At 42.8% G+C, this 26,307-nt stretch overlaps 1 protein-coding gene across 1 annotated transcript; it reads right to left on the bottom strand.

Annotated features, from left to right (window-relative positions):
- Nucleotides 1-15,682: 15,682 nt before the first annotated feature.
- opn7b (opsin 7, group member b) lies at nucleotides 15,683-25,563 on the bottom strand. The gene is made up of 5 exons (XM_039010235.1): nucleotides 25,458-25,563; nucleotides 25,023-25,185; nucleotides 24,415-24,542; nucleotides 17,103-17,437; nucleotides 15,683-16,192 (listed from the first exon to the last, which is right to left on the bottom strand). The coding sequence occupies exons 1-5, from the start codon at nucleotides 25,561-25,563 to the stop codon at nucleotides 15,683-15,685; spliced, it is 1,242 nt and encodes a 413-aa protein (XP_038866163.1).
- Between the last annotated feature and the right edge of the window lie 744 nt (nucleotides 25,564-26,307).

Below are 26,307 nucleotides of genomic sequence, written 5' to 3'. Positions count from 1 at the left end.
ACTGATAGCTGGGAGTGATGTCCTGATGATTACTGATAGCTGGGAGTGATGTCCTGATGATTACTGATAGCTGGGAGTGATGTCTTGATGATGACTGATAGCTGGGAGTGATGTCCTGATGATTACTGATAGCTGGGAGTGATGTCCTGATGATTAATGATAGCTGGGAGTGATGTCCTGATGATTACTGATAGCTGGGAGTGATGTCTTGATGATTAATGATAGCTGGGAGTGATGTCTTGATGATGACTGATAGCTGGGAGTGATGTCCTGATGATTACTGATAGCTGGGAGTGATGTCCTGATGATTACTGATAGCTGGGAGTGATGTCCTGATGATTAATGATAGCTGGGAGTGATGTCTTGATGATTACTGATAGCTGGGAGTGATGTCTTGATGATGACTGATAGCTGGGAGTGATGTCCTGATGATTAATGATAGCTGGGAGTGATGTCATGATGATTACTGATAGCTGGGAGTGATGTCTTGATGATTAATCATAGCTGGGAGTGATGTCTTGATGATGACTGATAGCTGGGAGTGATGTCCTGATGATGGCTGATAGCTGGGAGTGATGTCCTGATGATTACTGATAGCTGGGAGTGATGTCTTGATGATGACTGATAGCTGGGAGTGATGTCCTGATGATTACTGATAGATGGGAGTGATGTCCTGATGATTAATGATAGCTGGGAGTGATGTCCTGATGATTACTGATAGCTGGGAGTGATGTCTTGATGATTAATGATAGCTGGGAGTGATGTCTTGATGATGACTAATAGCTGGGAGTGATGTCCTGATGATGACTGATAGCTGGGAGTGATGTCCTGATGATTACTGATAGCTGGGAGTGATGTCCTGATGATTACTGATAGCTGGGAGTGATATCTTGATGATTAATGATAGCTGGGAGTGATGTCTTGATGATGACTGATAGCTGGGAGTGATGTCCTGATGATGACTGATAGCTGGGAGTGATGTCCTGATGATTACTGATAGCTGGGAGTGATGTCCTGATGATTACTGATAGCTGGGAGTGATGTCTTGATGATGACTGATAGCTGGGAGTGATGTCCTGATGATTTGTGATAGCTGGGAGTGATGTCCTGATGATTAATGATAGCTGGGAGTGATGTCCTGATGATTACTGATAGCTGCGAGTGATGTCTTGATGATTAATGATAGCTGGGAGTGATGTCTTGATGATGACTGATAGCTGGGAGTGATGTCCTGATGATTACTGATAGCTGGGAGTGATGTATTGATGATTAATGATATCTGGGAGTGATGTCTTGATGATGACTGATAGCTGGGAGTGATGTCCTGATGATGACTGATAGCTGGGAGTGATGTCCTGATGATGACTGATAGCTGGGAGTGATGTCCTGATGATTGCTGATAGCTGGGAGTGATGTCCTGATGATGACTGATAGCTGGGAGTGATGTCCTGATGATTACTGATAGCTGGGAGTGATGTCCTGATGATGACTGATAGCTGGGAGTGATGTCCTGATGATTGCTGATAGCTTGGAGTGATGTCCTGATGATGACTGATAGCTGGGAGTGATGTCCTGATGATTACTGATAGCTGGGAGTGATGTCCTGATGATGACTGATAGCTGGGAGTGATGTCCTGATGATGACTGATAGCTGGGAGTGATGTCCTGATGATGACTGATAGCTGGGAGTGATGTCCTGATGATGACTGATAGCTGGGAGTGATGTCCTGATGATTACTGATAGCTGGGAGTGATGTCCTGATGATGACTGATAGCTGGGAGTGATGTCCTGATGATGACTGATAGCTGGGAGTGATGTCCTGATGATGACTGATAGCTGGGAGTGATGTCCTGATGATTACTGATAGCTGGGAGTGATGTCCTGATGATGACTGATAGCTGGGAGTGATGTCCCGATGATTACTGATAGCTGGGAGTGATGTCCTGATGATTACTGATAGCTGGGAGTGATGTCCTGATGATTACTGATAGCTGGGAGTGATGTCCTGATGATTTGTGATAGCTTGGAGTGATGTCCTGATGATTAATGATAGCTGGGAGTGATGTCCTGATGATTACTGATAGCTGGGAGTGATGTCTTGATGATTAATGATAGCTGGGAGTGATGTCTTGATGATGACTGATAGCTGGGAGTGATGTCCTGATGATTACTGATAGCTGGGAGTGATGTATTGATGATTAATGATATCTGGGAGTGATGTCCTGATGATTACTGATAGCTGGGAGTGATGTCCTGATGATGACTGATAGCTGGGAGTGATGTCCTGATGATGACTGATAGCTGGGAGTGATGTCCTGATGATGACTGATAGCTGGGAGTGATGTCCTGATGATTACTGATAGCTGGGAGTGATGTCCTGATGATGACTGATAGCTGGGAGTGATGTCCCGATGATTACTGATAGCTGGGAGTGATGTCCTGATGATTACTGATAGCTGGGAGTGATGTCCTGATGACGATTTGTTGCCTCTGAAGTGTTGCTCAAAAACACCCTACATTCTCCCAATTAAGTTTTGGGTTATGTTAATACATTGGGTTATTGATGGTGGCACATTTGTGGAATATTGGACTCAAGGGAAAAATAAAATAAATAATTATTTATGGTTGAAATTAAGTGTTTTTCTCTGTAGCGTATTCTAGGATATGGATTTGGGGCAAGCACAGGCTCGAATTACAATTGAACAGTTTTAATTATGTGTGTGTTTACTTTCCATGTGTCTTCCCATGGGCTGCAATCCCTGGCATCCATCCCAGACAGACAGAATACATTAACTTGTTAGAAAGGAGAAGAAAGGAAAAGATTAGAAAGTGAACTACATGTATTTGGGGGTTTTCAGCACCTAATATGATAAATTGAGATTATTCATATTAGTTGTACCATATTTTTTATAGTTCAATCCCCATCATATTGCACACTATTATTGCATGAGACAGTTGATCAAATGCTTAGTGACAAAAACAAAAGGTTACCATAGTTCAGCGTTCTCTTTAGGTTCCTGTATGGCATGTAAGCGCAAACACATACAGGAACATACACGCACACACACATGCACACATACAAACACTAGAGCCCTACACAGCCATGAATTTTAAGCCCAAGACCTACCCATGCCCGTGACATTCAGGCCCTACCCTACCGAGGCCCAATTGCTTCTGCTAAATGTTAAGTCCCGGCCCTGCACTGAAATCAGAAATAACTTCCTCCATTAGTATCCATTAGCTGCTGGTCTGTGTGTCCCTCTCTCACTGTGCTGCTCACGCTGCATGTGCTCCGATCATGGCTCTACTTGTGTTGTTACCAACCAGCTCGTAGCTCGTAAGAAAGAGACAAACCGGAGATAAAGAAATAACAAAAACATATTTATTAGGGTAATAATGGTGTGTGTAGTCAGTAGTGTAAGTGAGTGGATGCATGCATAGATGATGATAATGAGGGGTATTGAGAGGTGCCAAAACAAATGAACACAAAGAAGCCCCAAAATGCCACATCCAAAAACAACAGTGTGCCTGCGTGGAGAGAGTCTCTTCGATGTATTGGGGAAATGTGTATTTATCCCCGGGACACACCTGGCTCAGTCCACCGACATCCTATTAAGGAAAACAAGATCAAAGAGAAAGAATTTGGCAGACAGAGTGGGAGGGTCAACACAGTGTGAGTAACCATAGCAACTGCTCTGCTTGCTGTTCTACTCAATGACGAGACAGATAGAAGTTAGCTGTAAACTAGCAACTTTACGTCACTCTAAACTACGACAAAACTCAAGGGACATTATTATTTTTGGTTAAATAGTCTCTCCTGTGGATTCTGACAATGTTCTGGTCTTATATTTGAAGAGGTTGAAGCACTTCTGACACCATGATATGTACTGCGCAGCAAAGCACAAGCAAATAGCTCAGTTTTAAAATGTTATTCATCAATTTAGTGATACCCGAACCCTATAGTTATTGATGAAATAACATGCCCTCCCCTGCCCTAACCTGATGTGTAATGTCAGGGTCCATCGGGCTACTGTCGAGTAGCAAAGCTCACACACACACGCACGCACGCACGCACGCACGCACGCACGCACGCACGCACGCACGCACGCACGCACGCACGCACGCACGCACGCACGCACGCACGCACGCACGCACGCACGCACGCACGCACGCACGCACGCACGCACGCACGCACGCACGCACGCACGCACACACACACACACACACACACACACACACACACACACACACACACACACACACACACACACACACACACACACACACACTGAGCGTTGATGTACACGGTAGCTCACAGCAGTGTAGGATAGTGAAGTGAAGGATAATGAAGGATACTGCTCTATGTTGCTTGGGGGAGCTAACTAACTAACTAGCTAACTAACTTCAATGATTCAATAGCATTAATGGTTGTTGCTCTTTGCCTTATCATATAAATTAGCAAGCAGGTTTTCAGGCTATGCTATAGATTCTTAAATAATGTTTACAGAGAGAAACTAACAAAACAAAAGCATGAACACTCAAGTATAGCCTGGTTCAATACGTTTTTTTAGTCTTAGCCCAGAAAAAAAACATAGGATGAGGATTTCATGAAATACCTTTGTCTATATTTCAATAAGTCATTATGCTTATTAGCTCTTTTGGTTGAACTTTTCCATGGGCTTTATTCCTTGCTATGTTAGTAGGCAGGCAATGTCACCTCCGCCACACTGACCCGCAACATGGGGGCCTTACAGGGCTATGTCCTTGGTCCTGTACTCCCTGTTCACCCACAACTGAGTAGCCACGCACAACTCCAACACCATCATCACCATCATCATGGTCTACACCTGCATTGCTTGCTGTTTGGGGTTTTAGGCTGGGTTTCTGTACAACACTTTGTGACATCAGCTGATGTATGGGGACTTTATAAATACATTTGATTGATTGATCAATTTTGCTGACAATACTAAGGTGGTAGGCCTGATCACAGGCAATGATGAGTCAGCCTACAGGGAGGAGGTCAGTGACCTGGAAGTGTGGTGCCAGAAAAACAACCTCTCCCTTAACGACCAAGGAGCTGATTGTGGACTACAGTAAACGGTGGGGGGGTGAGGCCGAAGTGGCAAGGCCGAAGTGGAGCAGGTTGTGAAGAAGCCTCGACAGCGCCTCAGGAGGTTGAAAAGTTTGTCATGGGCCCTCACATCCTCAAAAAAGTTCTACAGCTGTATCATTGAGAGCATTTTGACTGGCTGCATCACTGCCTGGTATGGAAATAACACCGCCATCGATCGCATGGCACTATAGAGGGTGGTGCGGACAGCTCAGTACATCACTGGGGCCGAGATCCCTGCCATCCAGGACATCTATATCAGGCGGTGTTTTAGGAAGGCCCAGGACACCGGTAAAGACTCCACTCAAGCCATAGACTATTCTCTCTGCTTCCGCACGGCAAGCGGTACCAGTGCATCAAGTCTGGCACCAACAGCTTCTATCCCCAAGCAATAAGAGTGAGAAAGAGCTAATAAAATAGTTACACAGACTGAGTTAACCTGGTTTCCTCATTGACCTTTGAATTTTTCGTTTAGCACTGTTTCTATGCATACTCAAAGGGCCCTACACACTCGCAGGGCCCTACACACTCGCAGGGCCCTACACACTCGCAGTGCCCTACACACTCGCAGGGCCCTACACACTCGCAGGGCCCTACACACTCGCAGGGCCCTACACACTCGCAGGGTCCTACACACTCACTCCAGCATCTGCTCACTCACACATAATATGCACATACATTTATACTGACTACACACACAATCACCCACTCACATACAAGCTGCTGCTACTCTGTTTATCTTATATCCCGTTGCCTAGTCACCTTACCCCTATACATACTGTATCTACCTCCATCACTCCAGTTTCCCTGCACATTGTAAGGTATTGGAACCGATCCTGTATATGGTATGCTTAATTACTTATTGTGTTCTTCATATTTCTTCTTGTTTCTTGTGTTTTTTTTATTTTATAGTATTACACTGTTATTGATTATTACATTGCTGGGTATTGAGTACGCAAGAAAGGCATTTTAGAGTACTTGTGCATGTGACATTAAAAGTTGAAAGTTAACAGTATGGCTGAACATACTGTATGTGCTCTGTTGCTTGGTGAGTCATACATTACTTTATCACCGGGCAGCTGTCATCTGTACAGCCGTTACCTAGGGTTATCCTCTGTAGCCTGGTTAGCTGAACTGCCAGAAATAACACAAGCTATCTTATGTTACCTTAAAAAAAACAAGCTAAATGTTTTACAAATCCAACTGTAAAATTAATTCAATTAAACTGGAAGCAAAACCTAGCTGGGAGAATGCTTGCGTGTGTGTTTATAAATAATATTGTACTGCACTGAAATAAACCATTGTTATTCCATGATGTAACCCCCCCCCCCCCCCCCATCTGGCTCTGTGTGTACAGTACTTAGCAGATGGTGTGCAGTAGGGACGTCTGGTGAAGGTGAGGCAGACATACAGCAATGTGTTTTTATAAGTATTCCCTGCCTGCTACAGGCCAGACCTACAGGATTAATGGATTAAATCAGGTTAGGGCTGTGGCGGCCATTACATTTTGTCAGCTGGTAACTGTCATGCAAATAACTGCCGGTCTCACTGTAATTTACCGTTAATTAACATAAACACGTTTAGCATCTCAGGGCTTCCACGCATAGACTACAAGCCATGCACTGATGTGGACCTTTGGAACGTCTACTTTTTTAAAATGTAGTCTTATTTATTTCAGTCAGGTTTAAAGAATCAATATATTAATAAAATGTAGCCTATTTCAGAAGAACAGAATAGCATATTCTGAGTCATATGGCTGTGGGGTACACTAATTTATTTATCAGACAAGATTTGCTTATAATTCCAGTGGCATTGTTTTATATTATTTTATAGTAAGAAGAATACAATTGAACATAGCTATATAAAATACAAAGGATATTTTTCCCAAAGTATTTCAGAGGGAGTGGCTATTCTGTTTTGAGAGGTTAACAAAGTGATCATTTGAAACAGGTCTTCCTATATGCTTAATTTAGAGTTATTTATGCAACTTTCATTTGTGATACAAACCTTAGGCTATATGTTTTGATTTGTAATACATTCTAAGGCTGCATGATGTGACTTTATATAATGGTGATTTGAAAAAAGTAACATGAAAAGCATAAGCTCTGCTCTGTTTCTTGAGCAGGCTGCACACTTCATCAGTCTCTCATTCACAGTTTGACAAGCACTTGATAATATTCTCACCCATCAGACTATTCTCAGTTTAATCTGGTCATTACATATATCCTACTAATATATGTGTCGAATTAAAACATTTTGGGACAGTATCAACAATGGATGAGAATGAAATAAATGCCAAAATATTGTTTTTGGGTGGAGTTTTCTTTAAGAATTTATCAATAAATATAGCATCACGAGAAACGTTATTTGCCCACTTTAGTTGTGATAATCATCTTATCAAAACATATAGGCCTATGGGCTAGGCTACATGATGCATGCAACTATGATTTGAAAAAGTTGCAGAAAAATGCATTCTCACCGATCATACTATTTTTGATTCAATCTAGTCTTTACATATACTAAATAATATGTGTATGCAATTAGCTTTGATTTAGATTGGACAATTATTATGCACCTGTACGAACAGGGTCAGGGAAAAAAAATACATGTTATCTGTAGGCCTATACACTTGAATAGGGAATGGAGGATACTTCTCCCACAATTCATTGTCATGCCAGCCAGGTAGGCTACTCTGGTTGTAAAGCGAAGCAATGTGCTTAATATGAGGAAAGTTGAGAAAAAATACATAGTAGGCCTAGCCTATAGAAAGCTGATGGGATCCTCGACTTTTTAATAGAGGCCATCAAAACTCTGTTTTCTCACACAAATGCAAAGCATAATGTAGCCTATAGAAATGTTGCTCAACATGGGAACACTTATTTCATTCCATGCATCAGCCAGCTATCGAGGAGATGGCTCTCGCTGCGCAACAGGCTCTCATGAAGTGTTTGATTTGTTTTCGATTGCATTTTAGAGGGAGTGATTAGAGGGACAATAGAGCGCTGAGTTAGAAAGTTTGGTAGGCTACTAATGACCATCAGCGGCATCAGAGCACAGTTTTGGAGAATCCTAGTTACCATGACTCAACAGTCACGTGGAATTAGATTGCCGTCATGCCTCGTGATTGCCAGTGTGGCGAGAATACAGTCAGCCCTAGGTCAGGTACACCAGAAACATGAGGATACAGAAACCTGCAGAGCCAGGAGAAACAAGCTGCAGGAGCTGTTCTAGCCACCTACCAAACAGAGCAGGTATCTTAGAAGCTTCATCTGTTCCAGATTCAGGAATGGTCTTACTACCTGAGGGTAGAAAAGGCTGTTGTGGATGCTGCATATCTCTCTCTCTCTCAATTCAAGGGGCTTTATTGGCATGGGAAACATATGTTAACATTGCCAAAGCAAGTGAGGTAGATAATATACAAAAGTGAAATAAACAATAAAGATGAACAGTAAACATTACGCTCACAGAAGTTCCAAAAGAATAAAGACATTACAAATGTCATATTATGTCTCTCTCTCTCTCTCTCTCTCTCTCTCTCTCTCTCTCTCTCTCTCTCTCTCTCTCTCTCTCTCTCTCTCTCTCTCTCTCTCTCTCTCACACTGTCTCTGCAGTGCCACACCACTGAGTTGAATGCTCATTGATCTTAATCAATAGTTCCTGGCTTATGAAGATGAGGGACGTGGAACACTGTGACCAAACCCAATTAGACTTAATATTTATGCTAGCTTGCAGCAAGGGCCAGGCAGCTAGACTGGACTCCCTCTGGACCGTGTGTGTGTGTGTGTGTGTGTGTGTGTGCAATATGTTGCCTCATTAGCATTAACAACTTTAAACGACTCACATCCCATAGGACAACCCACGCCAAAACATGGTAATATTTTTTAACAAATAGCACTTTCTTTTTTATGCTTTCTTGTAAACATGTTTTCACAGTGCATCTGAGACCTCATTGACAATGATAATAATAATCATCTTAATAATTATATTGATAGCAGTAATCTTTTAAAACCATATATTTTATATAAACATATGTGTACATCACATCCAGCCTCGTTCTGTGTCTTTGGAAGTGGTGGAGAAGGTCAGCAACCTCTTCCTGTGTGTGTGTGTGTGTGTGTGTGTGTGTGTGTGTGTGTGCGTGCGTGCGTGCGTGCGTGCGTGCGTGCGTGCGTGCGTGCGTGCGTGCGTGCGTGCGTGCGTGCGTGCGTGCGTGCGTGCGTGCGTGCGTGCGTGCGTGCGTGCGTGCGTGCGTGCGTGCGTGCGTGCGTGCGTGCGTGCGTGCGTGCGCATGCACCTGCATGTGTGCATGATGGGCGTTCAGTCAGTAATTCAATACTGTTTTTTTACCCTTTCAACTCAGACAGTGTCATTTGTGGACATACTATCTGGTCTGCACAGCATGAGCACAGAGGAATATAGTTCCAACTAAAGTCCTACTGCTATCCTGCTGCAGAGGAGATATCCAAACCCCATCTGTATTCATCCATTTAGCTTTAGTTAAGCAGGACTGATTGACAGTATTCAATGGAGACTTCTGGACATAACGTAGAATTTAGCTCACCGTTCAGGCCAAGCAAAAGCCAGAGCATATGTGAATGTTGGTACTATAACGTTACAACATTATGGTCCTGTGATGATTCATAACGCTGCTGGGATGACGCTGCTGGGGTGAATGAGGTTGGACGAGCTATGGTAACAGAACAGATACGTTTTCATGTGGATAGCCATAAGTTAGGGCCCAAGCCTAAAAAAAAGACAATGTAGTACATACATCATCTTTAGGCCACTTCATGTAAAAAGTCGGTCCAAAGATTACAACATAATAAATAAACGGGCCCATGTGAGACGCTTCACTGTAGATGACATCGATATCAGAGATGATGTGGAGCTCAGTACAGAATCAAACGTTAAATATGGAGTAAATTTGGTGCTGGAGAGCCAGCGATATCGGCTATAATGTTCTTTGCTTTAGCAAAAATGTTTTATATGATCACAATTAGACTGCAATTGAATGGAACTTTTAAAAAATTTGCATCTGAGGCGGTCCAAGTTATTTTCATGTGGTCCCCCTGCAAATGACCACTCAAGGTCAATAATGGGAAGACAATTTTCACGTGGAGACAACGGGCCATTAAGGACCAAATGAACAGACAGCCAGAGGACCAGGAAGAGGTTTTGCATTGGCACTGCATAAAGAGTCAATGTTAAAACACACTGTTTGTGTGCTCTGATTTGTTTGTTATTTGAGATTTACCATTCAACCCCATTTCCAAGGACACAATTTGGGGGTCACCCATTCCCCCAAGTATGCATGTAGGCTGGTATCTACAACTATATATAACTTCTGTACATAGACATTTGTACACCTGTACATGCAAACCAAACCCGTTTGAAAGCCCTGACATCTGGTACATATGTGCTGTTTGGATGAGATGGCCAGGTGCCCTGATTGCCTGACGGTGATGTATACTCCTTATGAACCATGCAGTAATATGATCACTGATCAATATCATTACATATAAAGAAATATATCACAAATGCACAGTTATGGTTCCTAGTTCCACCCCATTGTCAAAGGACAAACATATCTTATCCACCATAGTATTAGAAGGAAAGGAAAGATCCCAAAGGACACCCTATGTCCGTACTATTCAGGGAACAGGGTGCCGTTCAGCTGTGGCAATTTGGCTGAACCAACCTCCACGTTCGCACCAAACATTCTATATTCATCAATAGAACGCGATTGTAACCTTTGGTGCCAATATGGCGGCCGTTGACAGACTAGTGTTCAATCTGAGTTTGCTAAACCCTGTAAATCGATGGCTCAGATTAGAAGTTGTGATGGGAGATTACTAAAAAAGTACCCTGTTAACTCCTCACATGAGCTTGGCTCAGCATGGTCATCTCAATCATTGTATGTTGCATCTTCTCTTCAGCTGTCCGACTAGGTCTTGTGTTTTCTTTAGTGCGGCTAAAATACACATCTATACTCTATTTTAAACTCATAACAGGGTCGTAAAGACATTACAACATAATAATAGAGCTGTTTCAATAATATTGACACTTTCATTAAATAAAGGAGCATTGGATGGAGAGAGAGAGAGGGGGAGGGGGGTGGATGGAGAAACAGAGAGGATATCTTTCTCTGGAGGTCAGGGGTCAGGGTGGAGATACATGCTTCAAAGTCAGAGATTGGCCAAGTCACCCACAGAGCAGATTACAATTTATAGCAGTGAGTTATTGCTGCGTTATTCAATAATAACAAAGCCACTGTCTTTTAGTTCTGAAGGTGCCGAACCAGAAGACTGGTTACGGGTGTTTGTGCTGACACTGTGGTATTTTGTGAACAATAGATATAAACTGTTATTGTTGTAACATGAAATAGTTAATGTATCAGAGATAGTCAGACTGGAGCATGACATGATCTTTAGCGGACCTGATTACTGGTTAACACAGCGGCACGGTGTTTAGACGAGTTTGATGACCCAGTGTCCTAGAGGAGTGAATAGAAAGTTCTAGCCAGACAAAACATTAAGCTCATCTGTACTCTGTCTTCAGGTCTTAAAGCATACCTGTTGTCTCTCTAGAAGTCCCTTTATGAAATAGCAACTCTATGTTTTTCTCACTAAAGAGGAGAGGAACAAGAGGAGATAGGTCTTCAGTGGATTGAAGAAAAGCTCATTCATGTCATATTTTACTACAACACCTACCCGAGACTGCTGAACAGCTAATCAAATGGCTACCTGCACTATTTGCATTGACCCTCCCCCCTTTTTTTACGCAGCTGCTACTCACTGTTTATTATCTATTATCTATGCATAGCCACATTACCGCTACCTACATGCACATATTACCTCAGTTACCTCGACTAACCTGTACCCCCGCACATTGACTCGGTACTGGTACCCCCTGTATATAGCCTCGTTATTGTTATTTTATTGTTGCTCTTTTATTTTTTACTTTAGTTTCTTTAGTAAATATTATTCTTAGTTTTCTTAAAACTGCATTGTTGGTTAAGGGCTTGTAAGTAAGCATTTCACAGTAAGGTCTACACCTGTTGTATTCGGCGAATGTGACAAATAACATTTTATTTTATTTTATTTGAGAGCTTCGAGTTCTATTTTGTTTGTGACTCACTCAATGTAGAGAATAATGTTACGACTTTCCTCAGTGAGTTACTGCACTAACATATGCCCACATAGACTTGCAAACTAAAGCAGACATACAGTAGCTATTCTCACACACAGAAACACGCATATGCAAATTGCATCAAACAACACGTACATAAGCACACACACATTAATGTAAATGAGAACACACAAATGCCAAAACTATGTCAACAATTACACTCTCAACAATAGCACTATCACTGTTTTGGGTCAAGTCCTGGGGCTTTGGCTGTTCCGTGATCCCAGATTTGAGCTCCCTCTCTGGACCCAGTGAGAACTCTATAATGGCTCTATATTGATTGTACGGTGATGGCAGGCCAATTTGTTTAACTTCTTATGGCTGCAAGGGGCAGTATTGAGTAGCCAGTTAAATCGTGCCCATTTCAAACGGCCTCGTACTCAATTCTTGCTCGTACAATATGCATATTATTATTATTATTGGATAGAAAACACTCTCTAGTTTCTAAAACCGTTTGAATTATTTCTCTGAGTGAAACAGAACTCATTCTGCAGCACATTTCCTGACCAGGAATTGGAATGTCAGAAATCGATGCTCTGTTCAACTTCCTGCCTATACATGGGCATGATACGTAAGAGTCTACGTACACTTCATAGACCTTCCCCTGGTTGTCAAGAGGCGGTGAGAGAAGAAATTTCATGTTTATCTTGGTCTGAGGTGGAATTAAAGCTCTTTGTATGACGTGACCGTCCATTTCCTGTTTCTGGAGCGTGCGAAAGGGGACATGGATTTGCCTTCTGTTTAGCTGTCGTTATGGACGACTAACATCTCCGGTTTAGATTTTATTTGATACATGTGACCATATCATCGTAAAGTATGTTTTTTCAATATAGTTTAATCAGATTATTTAATTTTTTTCGGGAGTTTTGCCGTGTTCCGTTCTCTGACTTTGTTGACGTTGGAGAGATCCGTGCCACTTGGCAAGTGCCCATGCTAAATCAAGAGGGAAATTTGCCGTTCCAGATCCAAACAACGACTGTTCTGGACAAAGGACACCTTGTCCAACATTCTGACGGAAGATCACCAAAAGTAAGAAACATTTTGTGATGCTATTTCTAATATCTGTCGTGCATGTGAACTGGTCGTCGGCGCCCAAGTGTTTCTGGCTATTGTGGCTACGCTAATATAACGCTATATTGTGTTTTCGCTGTAAAACACTTGATAAATCGGAAATATTGTCTGGAATCACAAGATGCCTGTCTTTCAATTGCTGTACACTATGTATTTTTCAGAAATGTTTTATGATGAGTATTTAGTTATTTGGCGTTGGTGTCTGTAATTTTTCTGTCTGCTTTCGGTGCAATTTCTGACTGTAGCTGCAATGTAAACTATGATTTATACCTGAAATATGCACATTTTTCGAACAAAACATATGCTATACAATAAATATGTTATCAGACTGTCATCTGATGAAGTTGTTTCTTGGTTAGTGGCTATTTATATCTTTATTTGGTCGAATTTGTGATAGCTACTGATGGAGTAAAAAACTGATGGAGTAAGAAAAGTGGTGTCTTTTGCTAACGTGGTTAGCTAATAGATTTACATATTGTGTCTTCCCTGTAAAACATTTTAAAAATCGGACATGTTGGCTTAATTCACAAGATGTGTACCTTTCATATGCTGTATTGGACTTGTTAATGTGTGAAAGTTAAATATTTACAAAAAATATCTTTTGAATTTCGCGCCCTGCACTTTGAGCTGGCTGTTGTCATAAGTGTACCGACGTCGGGCTTGCACGCCAAACAGGTTAACCAAGCAGAACCAGCCCAGCTCTGTAGTTCAGCACCTCCACTGTACCCTTCTCCAATTTGTTTACAATAACCATCTATCTACACTCCTGGGGAAACACTGGAAGGAAAAAGTAGATAGCAACACAACTCACTATAGCTCGATATTTTATCTATTCTGTTTTCTGAGGCTAAATTGCAAAACGGGATCTTTTAATTTGATTTTTTATAGATCGTGTATTAGTCTTGTAGCTGTTGTTGCGTTGGTTTCATGTCTGGGGTAAAAACTGAGAGAATGTCTGAGATTTGAGAGGACATTTTAGTTGGACTTTATTAAGACTGTGTGCAGAATTGGGAATGTTCCATTCACTTCCTGGATTGACTGAGTTAAAATTGATCCCAACCATGGTGCGGAAATGTTTATTTTTCATGGTAGCTCATTTGGCACTGGGGCATTGAACACAGTCCTAACTGTTCATTGAATAATTCTGGACACGGCTGCTTGGCCAAGTCTGACTCTGACTCACACCACTGTAATGTGATCAATACAGCAACTAAGGGGTTAATTTTCTCATGTTCTGCCTTCAGCTAAGTGATGTCTTAATTCGGTTCACACACTCCAAGCCCCCATGTAGACAACTCTCTCAGTTATGTGAGTTTTAATATATACACCATAGTATCCTCATCCACGTCTCTCTCTCTCTCTACTTTGGTAGGCCCTGTGGGACATATGTAGAAGCTGATACTCCATCTGGTAGTATTTCCCTAAACACCAGTGTAGTTCTCATTATGGACCCTCTTGTTGGCCCTGCGTCCGATATCTCTAACTACTGCATCAAGACTGTGGGTTCATGACTTTCAAGTCTTTTTGAATCAAACCAGCTGCATCCGAGAGATCAGGGGCTTGTTGGCTAAGTCTGTTTTTCAGTCTGGCTTAGGTGAGTTTGTTGGTTGAGTTCCTGGTTCTTATTGGCTGCTCAGTCTGTGGTGGTATTTTGGTTGAGTTTTTGGTATGTTGCTGACTCTTCAGTTTGTGGTCGCATGTTGGTTGACAGGGTTGTAATCATTACGTCTTACAAGGTTAAGAACCAAATGGAAGCAAACAGACCAAACGGAATGAAACAGTGAGGGACCTAGCTGAATTTGTCCAATAAATATTCTCATTTTCGTTGCAAAACGTTTTCTGTTTGGAATAAACCGTTTCTGTTGCTAAAAATTTCGCAACAGAAGAAACATTTTCCAACAGCATCTGCATAATGAATACACCCCTGGTTTAGTTCAGTTTGTGGTTGAGTTAGTTTTGTGGCAGTAACAGGTTCCGAGGTGATTGGTTTGGCCACTCCTCTGAGTGAGAGGAGTTAGGATGGCCTTGTTGTGATTGTTAGTGCAAGTTCACACCTGCCCTTCCTCAACAATAACTTATTTCCTGTTTGAAAGTATTTTCCCTCTGATCTTCCCCTCTCCATGTTTTTTATTTTGTATGTAAAAAACAATTCACTGTTCGTCTTTTCTCATCTCTCGCTCTCCTCCTCCCGGTCACTGCCTTCCTCTCCCACATTTCCCTCCCTCTAACTTTCTACCTTCTCCCTCTCCCCCTTTCTCTCCCCTCATCCTCCCTTCCCTCTCTCGTTTGCTTACTCTCTCTCCTTTGTCTTTTCAGAGAAAGTCACTCTGCATCTCATTGGACAGCTGACTAACAGCCACTTCGCTATGTGTGGACCCCTGCAGTATCCTTGCAGTCCTCTGAGGGGTAGTCTCTTGGCCGTATCCGCCAGAACCAGTGTCTCTCTCTGGGCATGGGCAGTGCCTGCATGCCCCCCTATGGTTCTCCGGCAATCCATTGGACCGCCGCGTCGAGTTACACTCCTCCTTCCCATGCTGCTGGGACTGTGTACAGGACACCTTCTGGTTCGAGCCGTGCGAGCACAAACACGCACATAGGGTCCGTCGGCATGTCAGCCAGTCCCGGCAGAGGGACCTGCGGAAGTTGGGTTTGAAGACCAGGTAGACGATAGGATTGTAGAGGGTGGAGGACTTGGCAAAGATGGCAGCCACAGCGAAAGCAAAGGGAGGGACCTCCGCTGAGTTAACGAACGCCGCCCACATGGAGACGAAGGCGTATGGGCTCCAGGCGATCACGACACCGATACACACCGCCACCGAGAGCTAGGAGGGAGAGACGGGAAAACACACACACAAAGGGAGGAATAGACATACAGTAGTTTATTAGGTGAAAATAAAAGTTTCAAACCCTCTTCCCCCACCCATCCATGTGACAATACTTTAAACTAATACTTAGAACAAAAACAAAGTCAAAGAGGACAACTTCTCCCCTGTCATAATGATGAGGCTGTTTATTGACCACCGACCGATACATTGACCTTCTAATCGATTAAAACTCCTACTTTCAAACCTTAATGTCCCAACCAAACTTTAATTCATGAAGGAGTGAAAAAAAGAAAATTGTTTACAGATCCCCCAAGTTGATGATTGGGGTGCTCTAAAAATCCTTTTGAACTAATAACCAATCACAATTCCCACTTGAAACCCTTTAAAACCTAAACATAAAGCAGCATTTAAGTTAGGAAAATGTGCTGCTACAGTTTCCAAGGTGTGTATTGTAGTGTGTGTGTGTTTGCACAACTACTATTTAAGTGTGTGTGTGACAGTGTGTACCTTGACAGTGAGTGTGTTTGAGTGTGTGTGTGTGTGTGTGTGTGTGTGTGTGTGTGTGTGTGTGTGTGTGTGTGTGTGTGTGTGTGTGTGTGTGTGTGTGTGTGTGTGTGTTGGTGATAAAAAAAAACATGTTTAGGGGATTTTCTCAAAATGTAGTCTATAGAATGGTAATGTGGAGTAAAGATTGTTAACCTACAGTATAATTGACATTTGTTTCTAAAAGTATAATTGAGAATAATCAATCAAAGTTGGCATATTTATAACATGCTGGCCTTACCTGGGCGTACCTTGAAGATAAGTGTGTGTGTGTGAGAGTGCATACCTTACCGATGAGTGTGTGTGTCTGTGAGAAGGAGTGTGTGTATCCTGACCGTGAGAGTGTGTGTGTGAGAGTGCATACCTTGACGATGAGTGTGTGTGTGTTGGGGATCTTGTTCTGAGGGGATATGTGCTGCTGCACCGCCTGGCGTGACCCCTTGACAGTCAGCAGGATGAAGATATAGGAGAGGAAGATGATGATGCAGGGGACGATGTAGCAGAAGAGGAAGAGGCAGATGATGTAGCTCATGGCAGCTCTGCTTTGGCCGGGGGCGTACCAGTCGATACAGCAGGCTGTACCGTAGGGTTCAGAACCATACCGGCCCCAGCCAGTCAGAGGCCCGATGGCAAAGATAAGAGCATAGCACCACACCGCTGCTATTAGGAGATAGGCATGGCAGGATGAGAACTTGTTACCTGTGGGAGGAATGGGGGGATGGGGGCGAAGGAGAGAAGAAGGGGAGACAGGGAGGGGGTTATTAACCAATGGGATGAGAGAAGGGAGGCAGAGGAGGAGGTGGAGAGAGAACATGTAATATCATGGGGGACATTGTTACCTGATGCTGTAATGGAAGTAGGGGAGGAGGTGGGGAAGAGGAGGGGAAGAGGAGGAAAGGAGAGAGGGAGGTAGGGAAGAGGAGGAAAGAGAAAGACAACATTACCTGATTTGGCACATTAGTTTGTGGAGAAATTAGGCAAATTAGATACAGGGAAGAGGAGAGAAAGCAACATTGATATCATTGTTAATTACGTCTCAGTTTGTATGTGTGTATTTTCTCTGAAATACCTCATATAATCTAAATGGCCAAAAGCAAATGACAGTTTTAGGATCAAAGCAGAATTGTGAACGACAATTGTGAACAGAAATACAAAAGATGATTCACTGGAAGTTAGCAAGCATTCACATCTCATCAGTTTGAAAATTATTTTATTTTAGTTGGTTTTACAGGAATTTAGCCGTTTTAGACTCTTAGATAATCCTAGCGGGCATATTTACATACAGAAATGACACATTCACGTGTTCTCTCATTCCTCCATACGCATATCTCTTGACATGACCTCAAGCATGTTCAGAAACAGAGGGTAGGCGCATGTATCCGTAGAGACACAAATATATGCATTTATATATTTACAGGAAGCCAAATATAAATACGCTCCCTCTTGTGGAGAGATTAGCACCATACCGGTTTAGCTGGAGGGCCTAAATGCGTGTGTATTAGTGTGTGCCTGTTTGTGTACGTGAATACACTATTATCAATCCTCTCTCCCCAATCTTCACTCTCCGGTGTTATAGAATATATCTACATTTTAAGAAACCTTACCAATATCACCTTCCCTGTGGCCTGGGATCAGAAGAACACACTCACCCCAGGAGCTAAGCTTCACCAGAAATATACAGTATACTGATTATTTCTGTCTTCTTACACATCTCTTACATGTCATAAACCACAAATAGGGCTGCACATTTCAAACAGATGATGAGAAGAATTTAGAACTGTTGGTGAATAAGCCTAGTGCATGCGTAGACTAGGAAGCCTATTTGATGGTTCTGCACATTTGTCACCTGCGGCAGATGGATAATTAATTACTGAAGCATGTTCACCGGTGTGTACATTTTTCCATGAATCAGAAAGCTGAAATGGAAAATGCGTCCTCTGTGTGTGTGAGGAGCTAGACGGCGTATGGCGAACAGGGAATACAAAGAGCCTGTGGCTATCACTGAATTGGAATGTTGAATCACATTTAGCAGTTCAATATGTCAACCTCCTGCAGTCAGTAGAGGATGTGCAGAGTGAGCTGATCTTAGATTGATTATTACTCCTCTGTCCTAATTGTTCAGCTGCCTGATCAGTACTGGAGTCCTGGCTGTGTGTATACAGTATGTTTAAAACATGCACTGTGGTGTCTGTTGGCTATCTAGACTACAAGGTTCATGGGAATTTCTTATACAGTCCTCAGCACTGCTCTATGTTCCGAACTGATTTATAGCACGGCCCTCCGAGAGAGAGAGAGAGAGAGAGAGAGAGAGAGAGAGAGAGAGAGAGAGAGAGAGAGAGAGAGAGAGAGAGAGAGAGAGAGAGAGAGAGAGAGAGAGAGAGAGAGAGAGAGAGAGAGAGAGAGAGAGAGAGAGAGAGAGAGAGAGAGAGAGAGAGAGAGAGAGAGAGAGAGAGAGAGAGAGAGAGAGAGAGAGAGAGAGAGAGAGAGAGAGAGAGAGAGAGAGAGAGAGAGACTAATCTACACCAGTGGTTTTGAGGAACTCTCAGGTGTATCGCAAAACCTTTCCTAATCTTAATACCTTTTTTTAACACTCACTTAGAAACGTGACCTGTGGAATGAACCCAACTGGCTCTCTGTTTGATAGAGGGGGAAGAACGACAGAGGAGGATGGGAGACAAACAGATGACAAACTGAGGGAAAGGAGAGAGAGAGCTCTTGATGGAAGGGGGGGTGACCTTAATTGAGGGAGGGGAGACGTGGCATTAAGTGTGTTTTGGCTGGGATGGTGGGTCTCTGCTTTTTGGATCTGTGCCCATGACCCAATGCCATGGCAGTCAGATTGTTGCAGTGTGGAGGTAAGAACATTTTCTACCCATCCAAAGCCAACATTTACCCCTGCTTAACTCTCCAGTCTCGATAAGACAGATGAGAGCAGGAGAAAGATAGAGGGGGGAGGAAAGGAGATAAGCATACTGAGCAAGTAAGCAGTGGTCTAGCAGGGTTTCCCAAACTCGGTCCTGCAACTGAGGTAAGAAAATGTGTAACAACCTGTGATTGAAAGACTCCTTTAAGATGGTTTAGTGCTCTGTGTAGGAATGGAAGGATACTTAAAATGACCCCAAAGAGAGGAAACAGGCATTGACTCTTTTTTTCTTTCTATTCACCAATTTGACCTGTCTTTAACCATCCTGACCTTATCCTGTGTGCTTTATGGAAGGCCATCAGATGGCCAGGGCATCAGAGCTGATGGATTCCCAGAAAGAGCTCTATGTGGCTGGTTAAAACACCTAGCGAGATCCCTCTCCTGGGGCACCTAATGACAGGAAGGATGGGGATAGTTGTTGTATCTGGGAGCTGGGAGTGTGTGCGTGTTTGTGCGTGTTTGTGTGCCTGTGCGTGCATGTGTTACAGAGAGAGAAGACTAGAATGGTCTTACGGACAATAAAGAGTGGAATCGTGATAGTTTTAGTGTAAAACACACCATCGCGATCTGACAGGCACACGTGAGGTCACCACACATCAGAGAGCGGAGTGCCTGGTTAGTGCCTGGTTCGATGAGATATAGCTCATGTCAAACTGACATCTAAAGTTGCATTTTTTTGTGCATTTTAGCTAACCCTAAACATTTTCCTAACCTTAACCTAATTCTCCTAACCTGCTACGTTCATTCTCCTAACTTGCGGCAAAGAACTCCTAAAATGCTTCGAAAAGTAAATTATTTTCAATTCTGACATAAGCTGTATCCCAGCTAGTCAAAACCTGGAACCATCTGTATCACCCAACCAGGGGCCATTTATTGGACTAACTATCCCTATTTTAATTTGAAGGTAAGAATACTTGAATTAAGCATTAATATCATCCTTGAGTATCCCTTGAATATTCTATGCTACCTCACCGTCATCCCTTGAGCCGGACTAGTGAGATGGTGGGATGCCAGTCCTAGCCTGCTTCCATTTCTAATGACACCTGCTCTGCTGTGTTGTATTCTTTTTTTGCTGATGGTACAGTCTGTGTGGAGCTCTGCGTATTTATCTGACACCGGTGTTCTGTAGTAAAACGTGTGTCATCAGTTCATGACTCTGATCCTCCTTCCATTGTTTCTCCTCTGGAAACCTTCTAATCCTCTGTGACTTTTACTGCTACCGTACTCACAACTTAACACTGATCTCTGCTCATTTTGGTTCCCCACTTTTCTCTGTCCTTATTGTGTGTGCTATATTTGTACAAGGTTCTTTTGGGCTGACTCTTTTAAACACATCATTATTTGTGCTCATCTGCATTTCAAACAGTGTTATTGGTGCAGCCAGCAGTCTCCAGAGCCTCAAGGTGGACTTCCACTCTCTGAAGAGTACACACACACACACACACACACACACACACACACACACACACACACACACACACACACACACACACACACACACACACACACACACACACACACACACACACACACACACACACACACACACTGAAGAGTTTGTGTAACTCTTTAAAATGCTGTTCTGACTTCCATTACTACCTATGCTTATTAGTTCCACTCACTCAGTTCACAGGAGCATGACATCTGAACGGTGAGACATCCCCTAACTCTTTAACCAAGTATCAAGGACTCCCGAGACAGTGCTTTCGGAAAATATTCAGACCCCTTTACTTTTTCCATATTTTGTTACATTACAGCCTTATTCTAAAGTGGATTAAATAAATAAAAAATCCTCAGCAATCTACACAGAATACCCCATAATGACAAAGGGATAACAGGTTTTGAGAAATGTTTGCAATTGTATTAAACTTAAAAAAACATAAATAGCTTATTTACATAAGTAATCAGACCCTTTGCTATGAGACTCGAAATTGAGCTCAGGTGCATCATGTTTCCATTGAACTACCTTGAGATGTTTCTGCAACTTGATTGGAGTCAACCTGTGTTAAATTCAATTGATTGGACACGATTTGGAAAGGCACACACCTATCTATATAAGGCCCCACAGTTGACAGAGCATTTAAGAGCAAAAACCAAGCCATGAGGTCGATGGAATTGTCCGTTGGGCTCCCGAGACAGGATTATGTCGAGGCACAGATCTGGTGAAGGGTACCAAAAAATGTCTGCAGCATTGAAGGTCCCCAAGGACACAGTGGCCTCCATCACTCTTAAACGGAAGTTTGGAACCACCAAGACTCTTTCTAGAGCTGTCCTCCCGGCCAAACTGAGCAATGGGGGGAAGGGCCTTGGTCAGGGCCAAGAACCTGATGGTCACTCTGACAGAGCTCCTGAGTTCTTCTGTGGAAATGGGAGAACCTTCCAGGAGGACAACCATTTCTGCAGCACTCCACCAATCAGGCATTTATGGTAGAGGGGCCAGACGGAAGACACTCCTCAGTAAAAGACACATGACAGCCCACTTGGAGTTTGCCAAAAGGCACCTAAAGACTCTCAGACCATGAAAAACAAGATGTTCTGGTCTGATGAAACCAAGATTGAACTATTTGGCATGAATGCCAAGCGCCACGTCTGTAGGAAACCGTTCACCATCCTTACGATGAAGCATGGTGGTGGCAGCATCATGCTGTAGGGATGTTTTTCAGTAGCAGGGACTGGGAGACTAGTCAGGATCGAGGCAAAGATGAACAGAGCAAAGTACAGAGAGATCCTTGATGAAAACCTGCTCCAGAGCGCTCAGGACCTCAGACTGAGGTGAAGGTTTACCTTCCAGCAGAACAACAACCCTAAGCACACAGCCAAGACAACGCAGGAGTGGCTTCCGGACAAGTCTCTTAATGTCCTTGAGTGGCAGAGCCAGCCAGAGCCCGGACTTAAACCCAATCGAACATCTCTGGAGAGACCTGAAATTAGCTGTGCAGTAACGTTCCCCTTTCAACATGACAGAGCTTGAGAGGATCTGCAGAGAAGAATGGCAAACACCTCCCAAATACAGATGTGCCAAGCTTGTAGCATCATACCCGAGAAGACTCAATGCTGTAATCGCTGTGAAAGGTACTTCAACAAAGTACTGAGCAAAAAATGTCATTATAGGGTATTGTGTGTAGATTGATGAGGGAAATAAAGCATTTTCATTCATTTATGAATAAGGCTGTAACATAACAATATATTGAAAAAGTAAAGGGGTTTGAATACTTTCCAACGACACTGTATATTCAGCAATAAGTCAACATAATTAAGTTACATAAATCAAACAACAAATTGCTGACCAATTAAGCACTATACATATATATTTTTTTATTAATCATGACTTGGCTGTGTTGTTCTGACAACGTATTGATGATTTAACGGGAAATTTTGTGAGTGAGTGAAAGTTTTGAGAATTGTTTATTTATAATATTAGCTTGTTGCACAATGGATGCTCTTCATGAGGGTTGATGAGATTTGAAGGAGAATAAAAAAAAAGTTTTGGCAGCTGCTCTCCCCCCTCGGTTTGTACGTGTGCTCACATGTTTGTAATTGCCTAAGCAGATCTTTAGAAGCTTGAGTGGCACAAATTAATCCTACTCATTAGTGAATGTACTCTTGATACTAATTTATCCAATAACACACAGACACACACATTAGCGCGTGCGCACACACATACAAAACGATGGGGGAGAAAAGCTAATGATAACTTTTAATGGACTTTAGTAGATTAATTTGTGTATTCACACTCACTCTACTTTTTCTCAAAGCTTAAAAGAGACGACAACATAGCACACTACTAATGCCCTTCAATACTCTTTTTTGTCCGTTTTGTAGCTCAAAGTTTTCTTCGCACCATCCATTACATAAGTGCATGTGTATGTGAGCATGGTGTGTATGGCCTCATTTACACAGGCAGCCCAATTCTGTTATTTTTTTCACTAATTGGTCTTTTGACCAATCAGATCTGCTCTGAAAAAGATATAATGTGAAAAGATCAGATCTGATTCGTCTAAAGACCAATTAGTAAAAATAATATCAGAATTGGCCTGTCTGTGTAAACACACCCTATGTGTGCTAACCAGATAAAGCTAGATCAGCATTGTGTCTGTCTGTCTCTGAGAATTGAACGTTAATCCCTACAGTTGTAATACGGAACGGTAATCACTAGTGATTAGCCAGACCTTATTATCCTAACACCCCTCTGTAATGTACGGTCGAATACATTCTAATTAGCTGCTAAGGCAAGTGGATGCTCGGTGACTTAATGGCTTCACCCAGTAAATAGGTTTCTCACTGTCCCAAAGTGACATATCTTAAGAGTGTCCTTGAATCATACTTCCCCCTCTCCACTTTAACTCGGTTAATTACTTCCTACTTCGGAGAGGAGTTGATCTTTTGCACAATAGCAAATAGTTGAGGGAACTCTAACCTTTTACTTATGACCCTTAACCTCTTGGTTGCCCCCCACTCTGCCAGTCTATCCAGCTTCGGAGATGCTGGCAATGTGGCCTAACCCCTGCCTACCTCCAAACCTACCACAAGTGTTCCTGAGGCTTGGATGTCTGGGAGGAAAGTACAAATCTGAAAGAGAGTGTGCAGGTTAGATATAATACATTTTCAGAGTCTATTTTTCAGTCCCAACTCCAACCATCCCAATACACTAAAAGGTGTGCTAGAGGGGCTGGGGTCAGTCAATATTAGGGATCAAAGTTATGGTTAGCGATCAAGGATCAGGGTTAGAGGTCAAGGTTTTGCATTCACTTACCATAGCTGGGACAGCAGACCTTAAGCCAGCACACAGATGACAACACTGTGAGGTTGGTGAGACTGGCTAGTCCAAACAAAACCCCACAGAAGGCATAGCTCATACATGTAACATCACTGAACAGCCACCTGGAGAGAGAGAGAGAGAGGGAGAGAGAGAGAGAGGGAGAGAGAGAGAGAGGGAGAGAGAGAGAGACATACAGAGAGAGACACATACAGAGAGAGAGATACAGAGAGAGAGAGAGAGAGACTAGTCATTTATTCGATAGATATTCAGAGACCATTTATCTCACTTTTTCAGTGTCTGAGGCCAGAGGCCCCACATGGCTGACACTACCTGGAGTACAAGAGAGAGTGGATATATATATTTATGACTATTAAAACAGTTGTGTCTCACAGGTGACCTTTTAATTTCACGTTTTTATATTCTCTCTCCGTCTATCTGTCTGTCTACATGTGTGAGGGCATAACAAAACACAGCAGCACATACACTGAATAACCTCAAGAATGGAAGAAGGGAGATTTGATTTGATTTGAAAGGGGAAGGGGATGGAAGAAGTAAGGGTTGATGAGCAGAGGAGTGGATGGTAAAGGAGTGTGGATACTCACTTGTGTGCGAAGGCTGATGAGATGGCCATGGGGAAGAGAGAGATGGTCATTCCGAGGTCACTGACGGAGAGGTTTATAACAAAGAACTCAGTCGGCTTCAGGGAGGACTTCTTCCGGTAGGCCACAAACAGCAATATCCCATTCCCCACCAGTGAGAAAACACCTGAGACACACAATTAGAGTTTTAACAAGACTGAAAAGTAAAATGACAGAGTGCACATACCGTAGAAAGCTTCAAGGCATCCAGTAAATCAAGATGAAACACTGCCAATAGTGGACAAAAGCAATGAAATGAAAGGCATTGTTTTCCGATCCCTCTTCTAAGACTTTTATCTTTGTATATCTTTCAAGTTATTTTTCCACAACTGAACTCGGAGCACAACTATGAACCCCAGTGTTGTGAAAGCTGGTAAACACACCAGGAGAAAGACTCACCAAATATGGCATAGATGGTCCCCATGAGGATGTCATGTTCTTTAGAGATGGTAGAAAGGAACGAAGATGTGTCAGCGAACAAAGATGTTTCAGAGGCATTTCCCATCTAGAAAGAGAGAGAGAACTTTATTTGTGTTGTCAGATACATACAAGGGAGGAGAGGAGTAATGGGGTTAAATTAGTTCTGCTGTGTGACAAAGCCTCTGGTCCTTGTTCAGAAGTTCACTGTATACCTCTATCCAGGGGCCAAAGCCAAGACATATTGCACAACATATCATTACAACCGAACTTGCACAAACGTACGCACGCACCCACCCAGGCACAGACACATGAGAGGGACTAATTCCAGTCAGATAAGGCCTTAGCTAAGACAACAAGCTACAATAACAGCCACTGACTTTTACTGCCTACTACTGACTTTGAATGTCACTATATTACTACCACAATCCAATGAGCTATTTACATTGAAAAAGTAGTCAATGAGAAAAAGTAAGCAGTTTACTTCCACAACACGGAAGTGGGCCAGACGGATTACCAGGACGTGTACTCCGAACACACTCTGACCAACTAGCAAGTGTCTTCACTGACATTTTCAACCTCTCCCTGTCTGAGTCTGTAATTCCAACATGTTTCAAGCAGACCACCATAGTCCCTGTGCCCAAGAACACTAAGGTAACCTGCCTAAATGACTACCGACCCATAGCACTCACGTCTGTAACCATGAAGTGCTTTGAAAGGCTGGTCATGGCTCACATCAGCACCATTATCCAAGAAACCCTAGACCCACTCCAATTTGCATACCGCACCTACAGATCCACAGATGATGCAATCTCTATTGCACTTCACACTG

Source organism: Salvelinus namaycush, chromosome 16 (genome assembly GCF_016432855.1).
Source record: "Salvelinus namaycush isolate Seneca chromosome 16, SaNama_1.0, whole genome shotgun sequence".
Taxonomy (NCBI): domain Eukaryota; kingdom Metazoa; phylum Chordata; class Actinopteri; order Salmoniformes; family Salmonidae; genus Salvelinus; species Salvelinus namaycush.
The sequence above is the reverse complement of the archived record's forward strand: the minus strand, read 5'-3'. Positions and strand labels throughout refer to the sequence as shown.

Coding starts and splice junctions, on each gene's coding strand:
- opn7b (XM_039010235.1), bottom strand. CDS start 25,563: ATGGGAAATGCCTCTGAAACATCTTTGTTCGCTGACACATCTTCGTTC. Junction 17,438..24,414: donor GGTCTGCTGTCCCAGCTATG/GTAAGTGAATGC, acceptor TTCCTCCCACAG/GTAACAAGTTCTCATCCTGC. Junction 16,193..17,102: donor CACACACACTCATCGTCAAG/GTATGCACTCTC, acceptor TCTCCCTCCTAG/CTCTCGGTGGCGGTGTGTAT.